At 41.9% G+C, this 25,579-nt stretch overlaps 1 protein-coding gene across 2 annotated transcripts in view; it reads right to left on the minus strand.

Annotated features, from left to right (window-relative positions):
• Positions 1-25,579, minus strand: part of TBXAS1 (thromboxane A synthase 1) — a 240,551-nt gene that overhangs the window by 204,027 nt on the left and 10,945 nt on the right. For both annotated transcript variants that reach the window (XM_032207857.1, XM_032207858.1), the window contains exon 2: positions 23,786-23,986. In XM_032207857.1, the coding sequence (XP_032063748.1) occupies positions 23,786-23,883 (98 nt within the window). In that variant the 5' untranslated portion in view covers positions 23,884-23,986. The remainder of the gene's footprint in view (positions 1-23,785; positions 23,987-25,579) is intronic.

Here is a 25,579-nt window from a genome sequence, read left to right on the forward strand (position 1 = left end):
ACTGAGAAACACCGACCTCTTGCTTACAATCTTCAGGCTTGCACATATGACAAGACTGGGCAGAAAAGGTTAAGTTCAAAGCAGCTTGGACCTCTAGGGACACTTTGAACTACTTTAGCATAATCTAAATTCATAAGGACCCCTTTAATGTCTAAGTAAACTAACAAACGCTTTTGGAACAGTATAGCATCCCCTAAGGAAAAAGAGCTGTGCAGTAATAATCACTGAATTACCCAAATAGTCAAAAAAATAGTCTGATAAAAAAAAATCCTATTAGAGCTGCTCCCTTCCTTTGGTAAAGGTAATTGCATTTTTTTTTTCTCCTTTCTAAAAACAGCAGCCACCATCTTCTTTCCAAAGAGAGCCAGTCTTCAAAGCAAAGTGCCATTCCTGATAATTGGTGGCAGCCCACAGCACGGACGTTAACTGTTTATGGCCAGACTGTGCTCCTGCTGCAGGACAGGGACGGTGCTGCCCTGGTCCAGCCAGCAGAGAGCTAGAAAGGATTCACACTCCTCCAGCAGAGTGCACAACCAACATGCTTCATCCTGGCTTTGGACAAAAATAAACTTGAAAAGGAGTTTCAAACGCCTCCTTTGAAAGATGAGCTCCTCCAGAGCTTCAGTGGTGTGTGCCTTGCACTTAGACATGCGCGTTTCTAGAAGTAACATAGGAACACCCTTGTACCTCCAGAAGAGACACAACAGAAGATTTCTAAGACCAAATGATCCATGACATGCTGCAATGGGAGAAGATGCTTCACACTCAGAACAAACTCCTATGTTGTCAGTAGCCACTCATAGTTGCTAGAAATAAATAGGGCAACGTCCCACTTACTTGAAGTTGCGTTTCTTGACAAAGAGATTACTTTGGATAGGGAAGTGAAATTAGAGTATCTTATGCTACCACAGGAACATTATTCCACATCCTCAATTCTGTGTCATTTCAAAAAGGATCTACTGACCTGCCAAAGCATGGTCAGGAAGGAACATTTCCCCTCTTATTATGTACAAACAGAAAGCATAGAGAGGCTTGTTTTTTTTTGTTTGTTTGTTTTTGTTTTTGTTTTTTTTTTTCCATTTACTTCTACAGCAGTGTTAATTCATTTAGGACGAGGCAAAGGAGTCATACATCACAGGCTGTTTCTGGGAGATCAATGTGACATTTTCTTGCTGCCTTTCTCTTGCTTAATCCAGTATTTACCGAAATTGGATGGATGTCAGTACAGCAGGCAGAGCCTTCATCCAGGACACTGGCCAAGAGCTATTAGCTGATGATGAATGCAGCAGTACCAGCACTCCTCTGCTTCAGACTATAGGATCTTCAGGGCAAGAATGTATCTCTGCTTTGTGCCTTGCACCATCAGACGCAGGCAGAGAGGATCCTGCTTACTTCCAGGAATGGCTGAAGAGCAATCTGTGAGCTCGTCCTGAGGCTTGTACCCTGACAGGAGATCTTGAAGAGGAGGAAAATACTGCAGACAGCCTATGACTGGTTCGTTATGAAATGGTAAGGAGGGATTGAAAGCAATACACCAAGCTCCTATGTGGTGGAGCCCAATACTAGCGCAGGAGGAGCACGTTACGGAACAGAGCCCTTAGGTGTGAGTGAAACAGATACACGGCAGTTTTGCTATTCTTTTCCCCCAAGGTAACATCAAGGCTTCCACTCTGTCAGTGAAGGCAAAAGCAAAAGGAGTTGGCAATAATGGCCAGGATCGGGTTCCCATTTAAAGTGGTCTCTAGAGAAGTATGAGTGTTCAACATCAACAACCATAGCAGCTGTGGAGCTAATGGCAACACTTTGTCCAACATTTCATCAGATACAGTAAAGATGTTGTATCCATATGCCATTAATAAAAGGCAAAAGGAGAATTCAACAATTAGTACTCAAGGAACATAATAGCTGTTTTCCTTATTACTATTTCTGCTGGAGGAAGGCTTCGCTTATACTCAAGGCACGGCCTGTAACTCCAGAAATGATCAGAAGGAGAAAAAAACAGAGATAGTGACTAAATCAGTAGAAGGACTTCAAAGCATGCTGGGCTGGCGTGCTTGTACAGTAGCAGTCCTCACTGTGCGTGCACTCATCCAAGTAGGGAACACAGCCTGCCAGATGTCCCATCCAGCCCGTGGCCTAGCGTGGAGCAGCAATGTCATGTATCCACAATCATTGTGCAATTCACACACACTATCAGTGCTGGAACTATGCCCAGACCAAGCCCTGGTCATTCATAAATATGGACAGAACCCAAGTCCTTGATTATAAACACTCTTACACACAGTTATGCAAGAGACTGAATAATTCAGGCTTTCTTCCCAGATATAGCATAATATTGAACTATGTAAGAACACGAGTCTACTCTGGTACAGCCTGACATTTCTGTACATCAGCCCTCCTCTCTGGCATGACTTGTAAGCTGGGGAAGAGCACAGCCTACAGAAAAGCTTACAGAAATGTGATCTCTCACAGCAGCACCCTCTCCCTCCTGAGCATCCCCCCTGCCCGGCTCCTGCTGCACATGTTGCAATTTGCCTTAACACCAGGATCCTAATGAAGGAGAACCTGCTCTGACAGCCTGCTGGGGTGACACACAGCACAGCTGGCACCATTATACCAGCAGGACTGCAGCAATTTTGACTTAAGGAAGCATTTGGGTAGGAGTGTGCCCATACTGAGGTACAAGATGTAGAAGTCCAGCCAGAGCAAGAAGGTTACTGTGGGAAAGTGCTCTCCAGTCCCAGTCTCCATCACAACCCATCTGCTCCATTTCAATGCCACACATGTGCTTCATGGGGTTGCTGTAATAACTGGATAGCTAACAGTTAGAGAGGGGGTTAAATTTAACAAAGTGTTTCCATCTAAAGCACAAAATACTACCAGCATTCCCCCAGTTACCTAACACCCTCCACTGAAACAGCTTTCTCTCAGCGGCTTACTAACACACCTCCGTATCGACAGACTTTCTTCCTTCCTCCCAGTTTTCCCTTGGCTACCCTATCTCTGAAATCCATTTCCTCGACTTGCACAGGCCTGTGATACCGTGCATTACAGACAGAAGTACCTCGCTCCATGAATGCTCCCATTGACTCCCGTGAGCGGTCTCCCGGGCAGACCAGCCTCACCCTGATCTGCAGCCGCATCCAACTCCAATTTCCTGCGTTTCAGGAATTCAAGGTGCTGGCTGATTTAACACCTCAGGAGCCACATGTGAAAATGCTCTGGCCATGCCTTCCCTGCTGTACACGTGTGAATGTTTTCAATTTGCATACAAGTAATAAAGCAAGTCAATCTGAACTGCGCATCGTTTTGCAAGGTGACTTTCCGGATCCTGTCAAATTTGGCCATTTCAGAGTTTTCTCTTAGAAGCTTTCTATTATCTACACATCCTATCAGGAGAACAGACAACGGCTTTTTGCAGGTTTAGTTATTTGATCGCTGCAGCAACGCACTCCTGACACAGTTTTATAGCAGCCCATGGAGGTTTCTAGCAATCCTTCTTCCACTTCTCCAGCATACAATGGAATTGCAGCACGCTGCTCATACACTCGTAAGCCTGTCCCAGTCTTTACAGCCAAGTCGCTGCTGCACGGTATTAAACAGAAAAGTAAATTATTATTCTCTATTACATTACATGAAAGGGTAGAATACAGCCAGCTATTTAAGACTTTGCATAGTACTTTTAACCTAGAACAGAAAGTGCACGTGTTGAAAGCTATTTTTCTTTGAAATGTTCAGCTAGATCTTCTTCTCTAGATGAGTATTTCACATGGGTAATGCTAAGCAGCAGAAAAATATTTCTTCCACAGGCATTCATTAAACAAATTCCGATATAAATCCACATTAAAAATCAATCTGAATAAAAGCCCAGACAGGTACTTTACAAATGCTCAGCTTATTTCTCGCAGATATTCACAGTAAAACACAAACACGTTCTTGCCGCCCTCATCTAATTTGGACTGTTTGGCAGCTTTGCTTTGGTGTTGTACCGTGTTTACCAATTTGGTTTGGTGCTTGACAGGTCCCCACAGCAAGGAAGAAGTACAGACAAAAACAAACAAACAAAAAACCAGCATTGCCATTACTTAATTTTCCCATAGAACTTCTACACTCTGATTCAAAAAGAAAAAAAAAAGAAAAAAAAACACCCTAAAGTAATTTATTTTTCTGCAGCTAAAGAACATTTTGTGACAGCAGGGAGGACGTTCCCAAAACTGCTTCTTCCAGACCTTTGCACACACTGCAAAAATCTGCCAGTGCCTAGAGTGATTGTTACCTTTTATGCATGCACTGTGCAAATGTTACATACAAAAAAGGAGATGATTTTTTTAAAAAACAAACACAAATTTCATATAAAGAATGTACTTAATTTTTTTTGCTTCAGTATGGATGAAAGTTTGAAGTATTCTCTATCTGCCTTGAAAGACAACCACCTCCCTATGAAACACAGAACACACTTTAAAGGTCTGAACCTTATTGCTACCATATTCATTGAAGACACGAGGAACTAAATTAGACTCCACTGCATCCAAGATATTAGGCCAGCAAGCATCTTTTCATCATTTGTTCAGCACCTAATGCTATGGGGCCTGGTTTCTGTACCCCACACCACCCACAGAAGTGTGTGTGGCGGAGGAGAGAAATGATTGAGATTTTTTTTGCTGGACTTTGTAGGGCATTGCTCCACATGTACTTTGTATTTCTGATGCCAGCCCGTACATCAACTCATCTCCATGCTCCCCTCCTGCACGCATTCAAATCGGGACAAGCACAGTGGCACTCCGGGCTGCCTTTCTATTTATGTTTAAATGCATCTACCCCTGCGCCTGTGGGCAAGGAGAGCAGCCAGCATGCCTGCAGAGACAGCGCTGTGGGCTCCTGGCTCCTGCCAAGCTCTGCAGAAGCCTGGCTCTGGCCAAGCTCTCACCACAGCCCCTCGTCGAGCACCGCCTGTTCCAGCTGAGCTCACAAAGGATGCAGAGGTCCCCAAATGAAGAGTTAAAAGCTGTGCGGGGAAGTCGAAGCAAGCCTGCAAAAACATTTTGATAAGCTTGTGTGCGAGTGGAAAGGCAACAGTACACAATAGCCAGGAGCCCACATGCTCTGCCCTGGGCTAGACATAAATTCTGCATCCAGCTCCTCTGCTCTAAATGATTCCAGGTCACATCCATACATCACCAAACTTTACTATCGTGCTTACGGTGTTTAAACTTGGGGCAGGAAGCAGCTGGCCTCCAGCATATGATCTCATATGGGTCTGGGTAGGTATTTCCATGGGAGCATGGTACAGCTTTTAGCAGATTTAATTTCTGCTCTATACCTGCGTTTTCCTGCCCAGGGAAGGAAATACCACACAGACTCCAGCTCAGGCAGTGGGGCACTGATGGAAGAGCACCTGCAGAGGGAACCACTGTGTTGCAGAGATGTTGAAAAACCAAACAGATACCCAAAAGTGAGAGACTCACACCGCAGGCACTTCTGCAGAGGCAGATGTGTCCCCCACACCAGAGGCTTCGTCCTGCCTGTTGATCACCAGTACCATGGGCTCCTTGGCTGGTGAGGCACAGGGCAAGCAGGCACTGAGGAGCCATTGTTGGGCCTGGGATTGGGGAATTGGTGAATCCCATCACGTAAAGCCTGTAAAAGCCAGCAGGTCCTCCAGCAGAGCCCACTGTGCAAGTCACGGCCACCTGAAGCCACCAGGACAAGCCCTTTGGCAAGTCCACCCAGACTGACAAGAGCAGCAGTTCCCACCCCTGCCCCAACATATTTCTGGAGGGCCGTGGAGATTAGGTCTGGCTCCCTGCCTCACTCAAGAGGGCTTTCATCTGCCCGCAGCCCCAAGTCAGACAGGGAGCCCCTTCAAGGAGCTATCCCACAGGCTGCGTGGTCTCCTCACTAGTTACACCAAGGGAGAACAAGCCAGGGCTCTGAGTAACAGATAAGGCTGGGCAGGTGGGCGATAATCATTGTTATAAACTGACGCCAGAATAATTGAAGTAAATGTCATGAAAAGTTACCCTCACGCCTACATGCATACTAACATGCGATCTCCACAAAGCAGCTGTGTTTTCACATAGTTAGATCAAAGAGGCTGCAGAGCAAGAAGGTCATGGTTTGGTTACAGTGTCTAAACAACTAAATCAGTGGGTACCACTGGGCCTGTCACTCGATCTCATTACCCTGACCTCACCAACTCTGGAATTCGGTGACCTCCCCAGATCAATATTTCAGAAATGACTAAATTTTTAGAGTATGCAGAGATTCCCTCAGAGTTGGCTAAATAATTACATCAAAAGTCCAGGAAAAGGGAAAACTTGTCCCCCTTCCCCCTTAACATGAATTTCCCAACTGCTGTGGGATATAGTACACACCCAGGGGGTGGAAACAGTGATTTTCCTTTGCAATTTGCATCAGATTTTTTCCATTATAACATTTTGGGGGGATGGGGGGTTAAAAGTTTTTTGTTCTTTTTTTTTTTTTTCCTTATCAGATTGCTATTGCAGCCTTTGTTACATTTTTTTTCAACTCATATTTTCCAGGACTGTGCAAAGGGAACTCTGAAAGACACATAGGATGCTTTACTCCCCAAGCTTATTTTTGTCATTTTAACCTCTGTAAACCGAAAGCCAAACTCCTCAGCTGTCAACATTTAATCACGTGCAATCATATTTCCTTTTGCCAACTTTCATCATAGCATTATGTATGCAAGGAGGAGGAAGCAGAGCTCGTAGCCAACATACTGACACTACTTTGTTTTCCATGCACCTGACACCTGTTTGTCTGGTTCCAGCTCACCAAAAAGCCTACACTGGCCACATGAATTAAATTAACTTGAGTTTCAATCTTCAAGCTTTTTTTTTTCTTTCCTTTTTTTTTTTTTTTTAATTTTGTTTTTCACAATAAAAATAGCCTACTTTCAAGAACTTGGCTAAGGCTTCTTCCTTAAAGTTTTATTAGTTCTGCTTCGCAAGAATAAGTCTGGCAAAACAATCTCACGGCTTTATCATGAATCCCTCATTATTTGAATTTTCTGAAAGCATCAGTTTTAAAGCTGCATGACTGCATAAAGAAGTAGAGTTTGGGCACGGGCAAAGGGCTCCAACTAAATCTTATTTCTAGGCTTGTTGTTGCTACATAGAACTGAAAATAATCTCAAAGTCCTCAAATCTATGAGTAAGTTAACACTTGTTTACGACTTAAATAGCAAAACTGAAAGTCATTAGGGTTAGGGCTCCCTTCTCCCCCAAGCTAACTGTACAGTATTTTGGAGTTTGAATAATGAATTTAAGCATTAAAAAATTCTGCAATTCTGCATTCTGTCCATGGCAGTGGAACACAAGTGCCAGAGGCTTTCGTAGCCGCATGGAAAGCTCATACCCACCCCCTACAGAAGTGTGCCATAAGCTGCCATCTCTCACCAAAGAGGCAGGACATTAAAAGCAAGGACCTGCGCCAGTGGAAAGTCTCCTGTTCTCTGAGGCACACATTTCCTGCCAGAACTGCGAAAGATTCCCCTGCGCCTCTGTTTCTCGTACTGACACACTGAACAGTAGGGATGATGATTATTTAGGGGGTTTGGCTGATACTGGAGAATTCTGTGGTAGAGCAGTGGCATTTCTATTGCAAAATAAGCTTCCCAAGCCTACCTACAATGCTGGATATACAAGCCCTGAAATTGATTGAATGCTGGTAATCCTGCTGGGACTGCCACTGAGACTTGTCTTCTCCAAGTTAACATGTTATAAAGTGAATTTATTCTGCTCTGTATTTCAGAGCTCACACTTCAATTTAGGGCAACTCCAAGGAGTTCAGTGGTGCTGCTCTTGCTTTACAGCAAGGTAATAAAGATCATAATTGAGCCCTCTATGCTCCTAAGATATTTCTTACTTGGTTTTGCTAGGAAAGGTATATTCCTCTCATCACAAAGGCACGCATAGTTAGATAGCATGTTGTGTAAAGATTATTTCTCCTGATGTGGCTAGCTGTGACTTCAACTTGGGCATTTGAGCACCCTTACAGACTAAAGAACAACAAAATGTTCTTTGTAGGTGAAAACTAATTTTAAAACATCTATTTAACTTGCTCTTGGCAGATAGAAGAATGCTGGTTGCTTGCTTGCTTTTAGATAGTGAAGTTAATAGCCCTCCAAAAACAACTCCAAAAAATGCTATGGTGACATACCATAAGTAGTGATGGCTGGGAGTTCCTTTTTAATTCTTTTTTTTTTTTGTAGTCAGAAAAGTAAAAAGAAGTTTATTTCTCCTCCTTTTGCATGCACATGCAGTGTCATTCTTTTTCTATTAAAGCAAAATCAGAGCTGTACTCACATTCACCCATGGCACTGCTGAACTCCTTGCTCTACACAGAAATTCCTAACCCATCTGGTGGTTAAAGAAATAATAATATGTATGCATATCTAAGCTTATGACCTCAGAATTAGTCTGCAAATAATCTGTAAAAGTCTGAGGTAAAGTGTACCTATAAATGAACAGCACAACTAAACTAATGAAAAGATATGCTGCTTGTGTAAGTGTTCCGTGTAACGCTGAAGCAAAAAACAAGGGGGCAAACAACCTTTTGTTAGAAACATGTCTGGTAATAGACATATTTGCAAGAATTAGTGTTCTAATTCTTCTAAGGCTGAGTTTCAAGTTTCAGTTTACATGAGCCTTGGCCAAGATAAGACTTTAACCAATCCTCTAAACCACAACTCAGTTTACATCTTATTCTGAAACGCTGTCAAGATTAAACATATCATAAATTCAGGAACCAAAGAAACAACCAGGCCAAAAGCGAGACATCAGCTGGGACTCTGAGGACAATCCCAATTTGTTCTTCACTTCTCCACAGAGACTGCTTAAGGGATAGCCCTAATTACTGGGCCTCTAATTTGATTTCTTTTATTTTTAGACACAGCATACACCACCACAAAAAGATTTAAAAAGAAAAAAGAGATTGCCACAGAAGAAATTTGACTGATAGTCAGCTGATAATAAGAAAGGAATTGTTGTTTCCCATAACCTCTGAAATGCAAATCCTAGACTTGGAATAAAATTACAAAAACACTGATTACATATAGAATGGTTTCCATCTCAGAAAAACAAGCCAGTTCCACTGAATGTTGCTGCTTCAGAGTTGAATGCATGCACCTAGGAACCACTGGCCAGCCAAGTTATATCACATGTGTTCCCATTCATTTTTAGGGTCTGCTAAGGATGCATTGATCTTTATCCAACCAGTAGGGTTTTTTTGTTTGTTTGTTTTGTTTTGTTTTTGTATTGTTTTGTTTTCTGAATAAACATTTTCCATACAATGCATATATTTGATATAAAATGTACTACCCAATTTTAAAACACTGTTAGTCTGTGAGATCCTACCCTGCTATTTTAACTGAATGAAAGGTTTCATATGCAGCTCAGGATTGGAAAGGCTAGCATGAAAGTAGTTTAAAAGGAAGGAAGCCTCTGAAAAGAATTTATTCCACCATTTACTACTTATATTCCCTAATAAAAGCATGGCAAACTGACTTTGTCAACTGGCTGGAGCAAACTGGCCAGCAGATACCCCAGGGAAGGGATCTGGCCTTGGGGGCTGTAGCATGGTTGGCCACTAGGCAAGTGCTTTGGGCACGCTGGGGAGCTGGGAAAATGACAGGCTGGCATGATCAGGCTTGGCAAGATTGGGTCAAGTGTAACATAGCATAAACGTGATTGCATAGATCACATCACTGATGATCATCAATTTAGCATCAGCCTGAGCATTCAGAGTCTAACCAACCTTGTGCAGATCTTAAGCTGAACAAACAGTCACGGCCACTGAGATCTGGTCCAACGGCTCTAACAGTGCCTATGTGGCCTGCAGCCATGCAAGTGAGATGCTTTTCCTAGATAGAGATAATGGAGTCTAGTTCCTACCTTGGGTGCTGCCAGGATCAGCAAGCTGCGTAGGTCTCTCCATCAGGGAGGCAAAAAGCACTCCCAGCTCAGAGTGGTCTTGCATGGATTGAAGCTCATTGCCCTATCTCTGTGATTGGAACTATTGAGCTCTACATTTGAACCATTTAAACTCCAGCAAGGACTTCTAGCTATCTCAAGTAAGGAGTGACCTGAAGTTCCTGTAGTTCAACATTTTTGATAGCTCAAACAAAATAAATAAGTAACAATCATCCAACTGTCTTAGTCCCATGTTTAGTACCTGGTTACACTTTGGCTCAGTTCCTGGTAGAAACTCCTAGAGCACAAGGGTCAAGACAGAGCTTGGGGGAAGTCGTCCTTGAGCAATTGTTCTCTCATAAACCTTTTAATATCCAGGCCCCAGCAATTCTGCAATACTCAGAAGCTCCAGTTTAGATTCAGCCTGACAGGACTCAGTGATGTGCTTTTGTCAATAAGTACATGCACTCCAGGCTTACTTGCTTTACTTAAAGTACAAATCATAAAGAGTTGTAAGTGACAAATTCCCCAGTATTGAACCTTCATGGCTGCCAAGCAGCATGCTGCAGAGCAGAATAAGGAGGGCTATAATTTTCTGTTCTTTGTTTTGTTATTTGACCTTCAGTTTTTCAGTTTGTCCTTGGATCAGTCTGGAACTAAATATAGTTCTTTCAGCATTATTTATGTGTTTAACCCAAAGCTACCAGCATGTATCAAGGGACTATCATAACACTTCTAAATTATTTTAACAGCTTATTTCAAATTGGAAGAAGTGGTTTTTGAAAAACCATTGTCAATTAATTATGATTCCACAAACTCCTACCAACTCTCTTGTGTTTTGTAACAATTTGCTCACAGCCTACAAGACAAAGCCTCCAACTTGCTCAGAGAAAGCTCTTGAAACTGCCCAGCCTTTGAAAATGCTGACTGATCTTTAAATTAACACATTGATAATGATTTTGGCCATCAGTTATTGACAGATGCAATGTAATTAAAAAAAAAAAAAAAAAGTGTATAGATAGATAGATGGATCAGCTGCATCCTTGGGGATCAACAGGCACAGGGCTGAAACGTCCCTTAGTATACTACATCTCTATGAACTGTTTGGCACAGGAACCCAAATCCACCACATTGGAAGTCATTAATGTCTGACTAGATACAGTAATTCCTTCCAAACCAGACAATATATTTTTCAATCAAAAGGTCTTTGCTAAGCAAGGAAAAGATAAAAAGAGACACTGTAATGATCTTCTCAGAAACCTTGAGAAAGGACCTTTTCAGCCTCAGTTAGTGGTTGTGTGGTATGTATGCCAGCTCCAGAGCTAACCAGAACAACAGGAGTTGGGTGGGTGGGCGGACAGATAGAGGGCACACATACGTGCATACAATTTCTATCACACAAGAGCAATTTTGCCCGGATCATCACAATTCTACAAACAGCATCAATTTTCTTTTATTTACATAACCAGTGCGAGCAGCGTCAGAGAAAGATTTATGGTGCAGCTTGGGTTTCTGTGTGGGTTAGTTTTTTTACAGTATCAATATTATGTTTAGCAACACTTTCAGCCAGAAAAAGGTCCTTGTCAAAGTCAAGAGGTAAGAGACTTATTTCTAACTTTTCTCAGGTAGGAAAGAAAAAGAACAAGATGCTTTATCACTGGTCTAAATAATGCAAGCAAAATTCAGCCTAAGAATTTAAAGGGTTTAAACTGGTAAACCAGCTTATAGGAGTTATTTAAAAGATCATAATTTCTTGGTTAACAAATTAGACAATTTTTCTACGTAAACTTTACAAAAACATTTTTAAATTTCACATTCAGCTCTATAACTTGACACAAAATAACATCACCAAAAAAAAAAAACAAAACAGTGGTTGCCACCAACAACTGGGACAAGATTTCTGACTATTAACTATCTCTGTTTAAAGACAATTTTTCAGAAGAACTGAGCAGCTAAAATATTTTGTTTCTTTGGAGAACGAGTCAGCTACGTTACAACACTTTATCTCCTCAAAGCTCTGAGTTTAAACCTGAATGATATTACCAGTCTAAATGCCTGGACACAAACAAATCACCTTGAGAAACTCATTCACAAATACAGAACTTAAAAAAATGATTAATTACTTACAAAAGTGATTAATTTCCACATGGTGGTAAGTAATATTTCTACTGACCTTTTCTTGCTGTGCCTTAATGTTAATAGGGCAATTGCACAAAGTAAAGGGAATCAAGTTCTCAAGTAATTTTGGGACCCTGTTTTAATGATACAGCAAATCCAGTTTTAGACAAGAAACATTTGATCAAAACCATCTCAGCCACACCATCCAGAAGTGTTGATCTCATAAGAGTAAAACAAGCTCTGCTAATTCCAAATTGTTAATATGGAAAAGTAAACTTTGAACCAGACCAGGTACAGCTTGCCTTCTCCCAGTAGCACAACAGAAATGGTATAAGTTACTCTAACTTATTAAATTAAAACTGTTTCACATGCCCGCCCTGGTCCAGATTAGATCTGTCTTGAGGAGTGATCCAGTGTTGATGAACATGAGCGCACAGCCCGCATAGCCTAACGATAGATGCTGGAGTTGCATGCACAGGCTGCAGTTTTTTCCTGAAACTCAGGACAATGTATCTACCACAGAATGAAGATAAACAAGACTAAACCAAGGTGGTGTCATAAAATACATCCAGGGTCAGTAGCTAACATCCCCGTTGTAAAAGTTCTATTGTTTTTACCCAAGGTTACTTCCTTGGCTGCCAGAAGTCATTTGGCTAGGGATGGGATAAGGGGGTTGCTTTGGGGGCTTAGCATGATCTATCCATGGATCAGCTCAGTTATGTTTTGCTTCTCTTCTTAGAAACTGCTTGTTCCTAGTCACACATATATATATACATATGTATACATGTGTATACATACATGTATACATTCAGGCTGTTTACATAAAAACTCTTGGGAGCTATTTGGATGAGAAGCCACAGTATTTTCCCATCAGTTCTAAACCACACTTTGTGAGGAAACAAGAAGAGGCGTTGCCAAGTTTTATCGCTTCCCCCCACACCAGCTCCAAGTTCCTCCAAGTCTCAGAGGCCACTGACTATCCCCCCGCAGGGACAAATGCGACTCCTCCAGGCCCTAGCTGAGGAACATCTGGCTTAGCCCCCCTCTTCCTGTACAGAAGGGAGGAGATGAGCAGCAAGATGCTGCTGAGATAAGAGGCACCTGCAGCTGCCCCTCTGCCAGGAACTCACCTGCAGCTATTCCTGACCACGTGGGAGCTCACAGCGCACTTTCTCTGCCATGTCTTCATCCAGCACTGTCTGCTCTGTTCCATGCCTGATCTACCTCCATGGTGCTGCTGGTCTCACCCCTCTCTACCATGGCTTTTGGCCATTTGCTTGAGCCTCTGAACTGTTCACTAAATAAAAGCAGGAAAGCAAGAGGTGTCAACAACCAAGAACCTTCAACAGGCTAGAAGGGCCACTTCTCATGCCTTCCACCAGACTTATTCCTCCAACAGGCTTGTACCTGGCCACAAAGCCACTGCAGCAATAGACACAAGCTCCTCACAGGCACAGGCATATGAAAGCACCTGCAGAGCAGCAAACTTCAAATAAGCCTTTTGGCTGTGTCCTCATCCCCGCCTGTTTATGATGCACTCAGGCTCACTCAGATTATTTCTGCCCCTCATCCTTTCACAGACAATAGCCCGAACCCATTCAGAATAAAGACGTAGCAGGTGCAATTGCAGAGCTCCTTCAGCATATCCTCTTGCATTGCTAAGCTACATGCTATGAAACGACCAAATAACTCTATTAGTAATCTATTTATTAGTAATCTTATTATTACAGGATTGTAGAAGAAAAATAGCGGAGGTAGTATTTTTTGCTTGTTTTCAACGGAGCTGCCACTGTCTGGAGGAAACCTGTGTTCTGCACATACAAAGGCACACACGTATTTCATATGGTGCATTGCAAGCCGCACGGAATAGAAAGCAGCTGGAGGAAAATGGCTATAGAGAAATGGTTCTCTTGGGCATCATCTGTTGATTTGTTTTGTTTATAGAAGGAATGAGATTTTTATCTCTGCTCAAAATATAAAATGCTTCCATGGCACTGAGCTCGCTGCTTGGCTACACTCGCACTCAGGAACGTAAATAAAAAGGGGGGAAGGAGGGAGAAAAGGCTTTACTGCACAAAAGCCCCAGAAATGTCAAAAATTAAGTAGAAAAATGTCCGTCAGTGATACAGTCAAGGCTTGCAAGAGGAACTGAGTCACTAGCTGTCATGGAAATGAGGTCCTCCCTACAGTGCTTGTTAATAGCTCACTTCTACTGAAACTGAGGAAGCAGGTTAAGGGACAAACTCCTCAAATCCCAGATCTCAAATTGCAGCCTGCATCCTGGCTGTATGAATAGCCTTACACTGTAAATACTCCAGTCCTTATGGCCTTTGAAGACACAGATTTTTATGGTCCTACAACCACTGTGTACCCAGAGGAATACTCCAGCCTTCCTCCATAACCTTGCTCTGGGGAGGCATCCTCACTCTAGGACTGACACCCAGGAGCTGATCATCTTTCTTTCAACAACAGAGCTCTGTGTCAGAGTTCACAGTTGATATGACTTCCATTTGTATTAAGAAAAAGTCATATTATCAGGAAAGAAAATAAGTTGTGAAACTGCTAATTAACTACTGCTAATAATTTTAAACTTTAGAAATGTAACTACTGTGCATTGTATCCAAAATATGAAAAATTACCTCAAGTCTACACATTTCTGGTAGACAAAGTTTAAAATACTATTCTTCTGAACTGCAAAGACCTCATGTTATCATAGCTAGTAAGAGTTAACATAAAACTGTGGATCATTTATCTTTGTACTACCTATTCTTGGCTCTTAAGAGGAGATGAGAGCAGGCCAGATATACCTCAAATAACTTTTAGAGACATAAAACAATCCAGGATAGTGGTGCTTTACTCACTGCAATATACTGTCCCTGAGGGTGTTCAAGGAAAGGGTGGACGTGGTGCTTAGGGACATGGTTTAGTGGGTGATCCTTAGGGACATGGTTTAGTGGGTGACATTGGTGGTAGGGGGATGGTTGGACCAGATGATCTTGGAAGTCTCTTCCAACCTTAATGATTCTATCCTTACATAGATGTTCAGCTTCTCAGTGTACCTTCCATGAAACCTATACTGAGATCTCTTGGAGACACTGCTGTACCTCAACCCATGATGTGTATTTCAGAGATTTGTTAAAGTCTTTGGAGAACACGCAAACCACATTGATATTTTAAGAGCTGGAAGAGGGCCCTTGCAGTCCTGACCACCATTTCTTCTCTCACTCTTTTCCTCCTGCTAGCATGCAACATACTTAGCTGTTCCTTCCTCTCCCAGGGTGGCTATATTTCATGTCTTTCCCACATTTCAAACCACGTGCCTCCACAACCTCTTCATCTTGTTATAGCTCTACTGAGAGGGTGTTTACATAAAAGCTCTTTGGAGCTTTTTGGACGAGAAACCACAAACATACATGCACAGATTGCATCAGATTTATTGCTACTGAATAACTTAAAAGAATACTCTGGGTTACAGGTTCAAAACTCTGCCAATAGTTCCCATCCAAGAGCGTTCGAACAGAAGGAGCTTGTGATTGTATAGTTACCAATTACACATCTCTTCTGAAGTCCATTGCCTTTTCATCCTTCCCATATCCCTCAACGGCCAACAAGTATCACAAGGTTTCTGTCAGCTGAAAGGAACTATTCTTTCCAAGGAAGTAGACTTTGCCTGCACAAGCATATAGCCACTGACCCCATGCCCTTCTGCTCCCAACATATATCTCAGTTGAGTTCCTTTACTCCAGCCTCAACTTTCCCAAACATGCTTGGTCTCAATCTCTAACAGCCCCCTTCTACTTAATGTGGAGTCATATCCTTCTGTTCCCAGCCCTTTGTTCCTGTCCTTCTGCAGCCATTGCTGGACACATTCAGCTTCTTTTCCTATTAAAAACAACAACAACCGCCACCAAACAAATATAAGTTTTTGCCCTTTTCACCTGTTTATTGCTTCCTTAGAAAACAATCCCAGACCAACTGTATACATTCTTCAGAGCCATTGAAAGTGTTAGCCATGGAAGAAACTACTATATGGACAATCTCCCATATGTTAGATGGCCCCTGCATTAAAATTCTCATATCCCTGTTGACCTGCAATGTTACTTCAGCCATAGAAAATGCATGTAAAATGAGCAAACAGAGTTTAAAAGAAATGGTCACCAGTTTACGCAATGGTCCATAAAGAAAGGGAACAAAGAGATTGACATTGAACATCATTTTCTCAAACTCATTCACCATTTCTGTGAAATTGAAATAACTGCACTTCCAGACCCAATCCAGAAAATACTTCAACCTTTTTCTGCTGGTGAATTATCAGCAGTTAGCACACAGTGAGCTCACCGAACAGTAAACTTTGTTTTCAGTGGGGAAGACACACAAAAAACAAACCTAGGGAGATAATGGGGAAAAAAAAAAATCTAAGGGATTCAGGTATGTCATGGGAAACCATTAATTATAATGTCTGAATAATATGTCAATATTGTATTTTAAAATGGTTTTCAGGCAGCTCCGTTAAATACTGTATAAAACTTCCCTAAAGAGGAGCAAGACACAGCAGTCAAAGGCGTTAGTTAACAGTGAGCCAGCAGTGAGGACAACACAGACCCAACACTGTCATTGATGAAACCTGATGGAAAGACAAAATGAAACAAAGAATAGTAGGCAGCTTTCTTTTAAAGAGAAATCAGGTGCCCCGAGAGACCTCTCTGAGTCTCAATTCACTGCACAGACACAGCAAGAGACTGCCTCTGCGCAACAGGATGGAGTGTCCCATTGCTCAAGCAGCCAGAGCCTTCTCGCTAAGGTAGATTTTTCATTGCCTTCTTTCCTCCTTTAATTTCAATCCTGTTTGGTGCACCAAGGACAGTGTGTTAAGCTCCTCATGTTCCTCATACAGTCAATAGATGGAGGCAGGAGTTCCCAGAAGTTAGTGCAGAGCACCGAAAATTACAGTGTGAGGTGTCTGCATATTGCCAAGATAAACAAACCAACCTGCCCCAAGCTAAACAGCAGATCAGAAGCTAAACCCAACGTGCTAGTCCAGGAGAGCTAAACAAAACACCAGAGAAGACTCCCAGGCAGGAGCTGCCTGGTGGAGAGGCCAGAGTAATTGCACAGTCCCTTGCCAGTCTCTCCTGTCTATGTAACCCACTCGAGATCAGACCCAGTCCATTCTAGCCCTGCAGGAGGGGAAAGCAGAAATGGGACTGCTTAAGGGCTGGATCCAGCTCCTGTCACCCAGTGGCATTTGCATGCATCAGCTAACCTCACAGCACTCACTGGTTATGCTCCAGTGGATGCTAGATCTGGATACGATGTCAGAAGAGAGAGAGGTGAATATACTTGTTTCATGAAAAGAAGCTAACTTATCCTTGTAGGTATACCTTAGCCTACAATTAACACTATAATCTCCCTGCACTAAAATCCAATTGTGCTTAAGGGATGAGGAATGAAAGTGTTTGGGGAAAAGCAAAAACCATGAGGAATAAATAGGCTGGAGACTGATGCCTTTACACATGTGTTAGGGTAAAGTACCTTTAAAAAAGAAAAAAAAAAAAAAAAAAAGGAAAAAAACACCACAACCAACAAGCACTTGAGGACCTTCGAATAAACACTACTGGCACTACTGGTCATGCAACCCCTATTTTTTTATTTTTATTTTTTTAATGAACATGAGAGGTCTCAGAGTTGTAATGAAGAGCAGGCAAGCAAGCAAAAAACAAATTTCTCAGCACTAAAGGCTGAACCACCTTTAACAGGATAACAGCGGTGTTACAACTCAGTCCCTGAGGGAACCCCAAAAATAAAGCTGAAGATACAACTGTAGTTCTGGAAGACTGTTTTACCTCTCCCCCAAAATAGAGAACTTTGTTTACTTAAAAGCAGCATAATCAGGGCAGCGAGTGAACCTCATTCTGGATGATCAAATCTACCTTGTTTTCAAAGGAAGAAAGCATTTAGTCATTTGTGGTATGGCACTTCTCCAAATTATAATTTAGCAGCTTATGCTGCTCCTTCTCAGGCTCACCTAGAGATGATTTAGCTGGAAGAGGAGGTCGTATATTGCACAGCTGTGGGATCAAATTATGTTTGACGTGTTAGTGGGAATTCCAGATTTGCTTGATGTAAAGCTGCATGACAAAGACCATTCGGAATCTGTTAGCTTTTTCTGTCATCAACAGCAGTTTGCTGATATTTCCTGTTGAGTCAGATCCTTCTAGCTTCCATAATGGGCCATTTGAATAAAGGGGGGCAGAATGACTTCCACTGACATAATGGCCATTTTAGGAAAAAATAAAAAAGCTGGGGTTAACAGAATATAAAAAAAAAAAAAAAAAAAAAAAAAAAAAAAAAAAAAACACTTCCCTGCCTTCTTCCCCTGTGAACCTAATGCTGGAATCAATGCAAACCGAGAAACTACCAAGCTGTAATAAGGGAAGACCCTGCTCCTTCTCAGGCTCACCCAGAGTCACTTGATCTAGGTAAAAGAGAAGGAATCACAGCCTGATAGCCTAAACCTGAAGTCAGCCACTGCTGTGGGAGGGATGCACAAGATGAAAAGAGCTCAGCAGGCAGAGCCTGGTGAAAGTGCAGCCAGAGCCCAGCTGCAGCCCAGGAGCACCAGCCCCTGAGCACTCGCTGTCTGCAAAGCCCTGCTTTCTGACAGCAGGTGAAACAAGCTTGCTTAAACACCTGAGGAGTAGGATGCCTCTCTGAACCTCTCAAGTCAATGAGCCTGACATGAGAGCAGAGCAATGCATCATTACGGATGTGTGTTGGTGCTCCATATCCAGGCTTCGGTTTCCAGACACAGCGGACCTTATAGCACCGTGCCTTTGATGGCTTTAGAGAGAGCTGGAATAGTCTGGGCATACCCACCCACAACCGGTGCTTCTTTCTGAATGGATCCAGGTTTTGTACAGCCTGATGATGGATCTGTCTGGAAGCTATATAAGGATGTGCCAGAGAGAATGACCTCCTCAGCCTAGGCTTGCACTCAAACCATAAGCATAGAGATATATATGATCTCAATTTTGCCCAACTCAAGCCCAAACAACAAGGTTCTGCAAAACCTGAGCAGAGTTTTATTTGGAGACAGATATACCTAAGCTTTCTCTTTCATAGCGCTTTCCCAAACCACAGATATGAAGTAATGCCAAACAAGCAATAGCGTTAAAGTCACCTGTATCAAGATACTATGTCCTGAAATTAACTTGTAACTTCTAAAGTGGCCTACTACATATACAGTATCAGCCAGTGAACTCTAACACATTCTCTCCCATGTGCAAGTATCAGCTGCATTTAAGTGTATGCAAATGTCCAGGCTTAAGGACAGATTTAAAAAAGAAGGCTTAGTTTTCATTTTTGTTGATTAGTGGCAGCAAACGCTTTGGGTCAGGATTGCCTTGTTATGCAATGCATGGACAGTGTCTCAACCCAGGGCAACCCAAGTCTCTCGCTGTCTAAGTATTTCTGTTACACAAGTGATCATAAAATTACTTCAATGTAAAAATGGCATCTTTCTGAACAATTTAGCTTTTCAGAAACAGACAAGGACATTAATGGTATATATTTTGCTATGTTTGAAAGCATGCAATTAGACGTGTATCTTACAAACATAAACAAACACCTCCCATCCAACCTCCAAGTTTTTGAAAAAAAACAGGTTTGTTTAGACAAGGGCTTGATAATCCAGTTTGAACACAGGTATCTGAATGCTGTGACAGCTTCTTCATAATGCTAAGCTTATGGTACATTAAACTTTAAAGCAAGATAAACTCCTGCTTTCATTTTATCAAACATCTCCCCAGACAGCAAAAAGAAAGGCACAAAACAATGTTTGCATCTACAACCAAGCATGGGATACCCAACTCAGCATACACTTGAAAGGAAAATGAACAGTATGTTGCAAAGATATACCCCTGTACTTTTCAGTACAGTGGATACAGTCAATTGGTCTAATATCATTAGGATTTGTAAATGTTAACCCCATTCCTACCTTAAGTGTTTGTTTTTATTTCGTGCCTGAAAAAGAACCCTGAGATTCAGAGATTAAACAAATAGAGACAGCAGTCCTTGGAATTGAGAAAGGAATTGCTTTTAGAAGAAACCGATCCAATAATCAGTTTGGCTAGTAGAAATCACAGAGGGTGGGAACAACATAGACATGAGGGTTTTTTGTTGTTGTTTTTGTTTTAGTTTGATTTTTAGTTTGTTTTTAACAGCACTCAGTGTTGTGTCTCTGGTATTACCAGGCTTTATGTACTCAGCCATATACCACCTTTTTGTTCTCAGTAAAGCAGTAAAATTTCATTGTCTACCACAATAGTAAGGAAGTGGCAACTGCCATTGAAGAATCCATGGTATGAGATCTACAGGAAAAGACTTGGAGCCATGGATAGCAAGTAGTAAATATGAGGAGGGAAGTGGACAACTAAGTCCTTCGTAAGTGGAGGACAGCAGGCAGACCTGAGCACATTAGTTACATTAACAGAAGACAGAAAAAGCAGCTTCATGTTTGCTCACCCTGTTCTAAATCCAAAGAGATTGTGTACCCAAAAGCTTCTGTTCTCTCCACTCCCAAAATTAGATCGGCTGACTTAAAAAGCCTCTCCCTATAGCAGATTTAAGGCCATATGGAGGATAAACACAGCTTACAGTCACTGAATTCAGGCTGACACAATACACTACCAGAATCATGTTCGTATTTCACGGATGATGGCATGTAAGAAATCAGGTGTGCTATTAGAGGATATTTTTAAAAGAATCATTGATAATATGAATTGTACCATAAAAAACAGTCTAAGGAATGACCTAAGCATCCAGGTTTCCTCTTAAGACTTGTATCTTCTCCAGAAGTTTATTTTTAAACTGCTACAGCCTCTCCTCCCTTTCCCAACCAACCCTTGCTTCTCCCCCCAATTCATATGACCTCACCTTACGCAGAAATGTGAAGAGATTGGTCTTATCACAACTTAGCAAGATATCACCTGTCAGCTGAACTGTGATAAATCACAGCTGGCCTTACAATGCACACACTAGCAGCTACAGAGGCTTAGCTGATGGGCAGCAACTCAAGGGTGTCATTTGAACCACAGAGTACCATTCATCCACAAAAATCATGCTAAGGAAATAGCTCAATAACATGGCAGTTGACAACACCATGGTAAATCTAACGCACACTAGAATTGTAACAACTCACTTCTCTACCTACAACTGCCTTTTGTTTAGCATGTAAGCCTTTTAAAGCAAAAAAAGGTGGACAAATTGCCTTGCCTTTGTACTCACAAAACATTAGACACGTTAAAACCCTGATCAATCAGAAGTTACTCTCATAACAAACTTTACAACAGCAAATATTAATTCCTCCCTTCCCCTTCTGAAAAGTTACAATGCTGGCAGAAAAAGGCAAGGAAAAAAAAAAAGAGGGATTCAGAAGTTATTAAAATATGAGAGTAAGGCTTAGAATAAGGAACTTGAGCAGTTATTACTTTATTACTACTTCTGACATAGGTAACACTTGTGTTCTCTAACTCCTAGAAGAGACACACAATTCTGCATGCAATATGATTGTACTAAGAAAAACCTCTAGAATGAGGAACCTGCCTTTCTATCAGCAACCCCTTACATACTCTTTAAATAATTCCTTGAACCCAAGGTTTCAGCTGAGAACAAAGGAGGCTATGCGCATGAGTTGGTTTTAACTCATTCGCTTAAATAGAGCTGCAATATAAAATAAGTTTTATACAAAATAGAATCTTATATGAATAGACTGACAGGTTTGAAAAACAAGCACCACGCTTGTAGATATGCTTCAAGCCACTAACTTTATGTGTTCAGTCATTGCATTTTACTGAAATAAATGGATCTGAATAGCTTGGTCAACCAGGCAAACCTACCAATAAGCCCAAGTATGTTGCCCAAGATGCTTCACTACAAGTTTAAGAAGCAATGCCAGCTTCTCATTGGAAGAGTGGCCTAAAGGCAGCCGTATTTAATAAATTATCCTAAAACCAACTTGCACCTGCAGATCAATAAGATCAGTTAGCAATAACCACTGACAGGTAAAGGTATAAAAAATTTCTCATCATAAAACTCTAGCTTCCTTTACTCGATGCCTTCACAGAGCTCATCTTCAGCCAGGAAAGGAGAGACACTGAATGACATATCTCTACTGTAAGGCAACTTCCCACCTCGCTCCTAAATTGGACTTTCTGCAAATTATATGGCACATACTCAATTCAGCAGTTGACTGTCCACAGCCAGGAGTCTGGTTCAAGTTTGATTTCAGTCTGCCATTAGATCCAGCTTTGTTTATGTCAAGACCAGATTCTGCACAGAGCTCCCATGTCTTCCCTCCAGTAGGAAGAACAGCCGTCCTTAAAATGAGTCCTAAAGTGAGGCTCTGGAGAAGCGTACACCAGAACACACAGTACATTTGCACAGAACAGTTCTGTTTCTTCACAGACCTCGGCACATCTTGACATTTACTACTGAGGAGCATCAGGCTCTCCCAGCCACCTCACAGGCTGCCAGAGCTCACCAGCCCACGTGCTGCATTTCTGAACTGTGTCTCTGCCTCTGGCCTCTCTCCCACCACTTTAAGCTTACACACATCCACAGGTCAGCAGTTAAACAGTGTGGATTTAATGAAAGATGTAGCCTTGCCATTTTTTTTCCCCCAAATAAAGTTCAAAGTCAGTGTAACTGACTTTTGTGATTATTTGAGCCAGAGTTTTGAGCAGATCTTATTCAGAAAGCAGGCTCATCTACCTACCTGATATGGCAATGCACATCAAATAGAGGCTTGACTTGACTCTTTTTTAATCTCTCTAGACTCTCCCTTAACACACAAGTTGAACAAAGTTTGACAGGATCAAAGAATAAAGAAACATGAACAGAACCGATCCACCACTTACACTGCTACAATGATTGTGCTGAACTCATGGTGCCACCATTATTTTCTTTGAGTTTAGCTTTGGGTTTTATTATGAGGTTCTTTTCCTGCCACTCTCCCTAAAACCTTTTCTCAAACACACATGCAAATGAGGAAAAAAAATAATATATTTCTTCTCCTGACTGGAAAGCAGGATTTGAAAAGGCATTCAAGTAAAACCAGACAGAAAAGCATTCCCAGATCAGCCAATTTAATTTCCAAAATAAATTATCTGGACAGGGCAGTATTCTTCCCCCCCCCATTTCAGCATAGCTCATTGCAATGCTTACTGTGCCTACCAGTAGGGCTGCTGTTATTCTGATTTGTATCTATTACTCAGTGTGGAAAGAAAAAGAGAAGAAATTCAAGCAGCAGTTAAAGTGCCTATAAACCTAAGCCAAGAAAACTGGCAAGTGACAACTGTGCAGCATAGTACAAAGAGCCCAACGAGACCTTGCAACGAGTACTGTTTCTTTCTGACCAGCACCAATGCTCCTGCTGCCTGAAGAAATTAACAAGAAACCAACAGTAATAAGTTCTTAATTTTGATGACAACTTCTGTTAGCAGTTTGTTTGACTTAAGGCAAAACATTGCAAGGAGACAGAACTCTCTAAAAAGCAACATGAGTTTTGTGAGCATTCATTTCAACCTCTGCTTCCAAACCTCCTCACCCTCCACATCCCTTCCAGCCAATTATCATCCAGTTTCACCTTGAGAATCGAAGGACTCCGTAGATGTTGGAGGAACTTCGGCAGGCTTTGTGTGTGACGCACGGCCCATATCACTGTTATCACTTACCAGTACAGCAGAACCACGAAGACCGCCAGCAAAGCCAGAGTGAGCGTTGTACTGTTCATTTCTGTGGAGGAGAACGCCAGGAGATCTACGAGCTCCATCTTCCTCTGCTACAGTGCCAGCCTTGAGTGGTATGAGTGTGTGTGTGCAGGGGAAGGTCTCCTCAAGAGCTAATAAAGCCTTCCACAGCTATATGAATGACATCTGCAACAAAAACAGGAACCAAGAGAGAGAAATACATCAAGTCAAGCACCAACTGCAAACCTTTCCTGTTCTCATCGACTGCACACTCAGAGAGAAAACTTGAAGGTTTACTGAATGGGTAATACGTAGTAATTCCCCCCCTCCCTCTTGCTGATCGTCATGCCAGTAAATATTTACATATCCACTGCTTAAGACATCAGTGAGGTCAAATAGGTTCTTAGACATCAAGTGTGGGAGACTGGGGAAAATGTGGGGAAAAAGAAAGAGGGGAGGAGAGCCTGACCAGGATACAGATTGCGGAAGAAGAATATAAGACTTGTCAGTGGTGCCCAAAGGATACAAAGAGTGGCATTCTGCAAAGTAGCAAAACCAGAGCATTTCTGCAATAGACAATTTCATTAGCATTAAATCTCCAAACTCGTTATACTGTAAAAAAAACGAAGACAATAAACTTTAAATTTTCACAACTAAAAGGAGGAACTAGGGAAAAGCTCTTCCAATGCTAGTACTACAAGACTCATATAGAAAGAGAAAGTAATGAGCACAAAACCCAACTGCAGCACCGGGCATGTAAGTCAGGTCAGCCGCACCAGTCGATTCACACGTGCAGCACTGTTTGACCAGCTCCACTCAGGTTCACAGGTATTACAGCACATTTTCCTGGCTCAATGTAGTGCCCCCTTTGGAGGTACCATTAACCAGCCTCTCTGGAGATACAGTACAGGAGTGACCAGAGTATCTGTAGTATCAAGGTTAACATAAATATAAACATTGAAGCACGTCTATGAGAGAAGACCATCAGCCTGTCACACACAAAGTTAGTTAATACCAGTATAAAAAATATTCCAGATTGCAACATGAACTGCTGCAACTTGGGGTAAACACTTGCCCATGACAAAATTCTCTGAAACTACGCAGTATATTGTTTGTTACTTACGAAGATATAAATACCCATATATGCACTGCAGCCTTCCCACATATTCCGTACAGCCTGTTTGAAAGTTAAGGAAACTAAAACTACTCCAAAAACCTAGGTTTGTGAATTACATGGTAACCTTGAAAAACAGTCTGCAACATCTGATTCCCATAACACACCAGATGAAGAGCAGTTTCTTCTCATACAACCCCAAGATAATAGCTTAGATTTAATGTGCAAGGCTCCTCCAATATCACTGTATTACATTTCCTGCTCTTATCAGAGAAGTTAATAATATAGGTATCAAAAAAGTAAAGTCTCTAACACAATGGAGTTTAATTTTAAGAAGATTTGGCTGTACTCTAACTGAATCACTGCTATTTTGGTTCTCTGGGCTTCACAACTGCATTAATTCCCTTCCATCCTCAGATCCTTGCAGAATAAGTAAAAGGTGGTAACCAGCTCGTCAGCTCCACAGAACAGCACAGCAGATCACAGAAAACCTTGCTTACTGTATTAACATTGCTATTGCTATTCTGGGTCAATAACAGCTCTGCCAGTTTGCGGCTACCAAGTTCTCCAAGAACATTTGCAACAAGATTCAAGACCAGTGACGCAAGGAATTAATCAGTGGGCACAGGCCAATCCCAACCAGCAACTGATCCTGTGGGACTTTA

The sequence above is a fragment of the Aythya fuligula genome, chromosome 1 (genome assembly GCF_009819795.1).
Source record: "Aythya fuligula isolate bAytFul2 chromosome 1, bAytFul2.pri, whole genome shotgun sequence".
NCBI lineage: Eukaryota > Metazoa > Chordata > Aves > Anseriformes > Anatidae > Aythya > Aythya fuligula.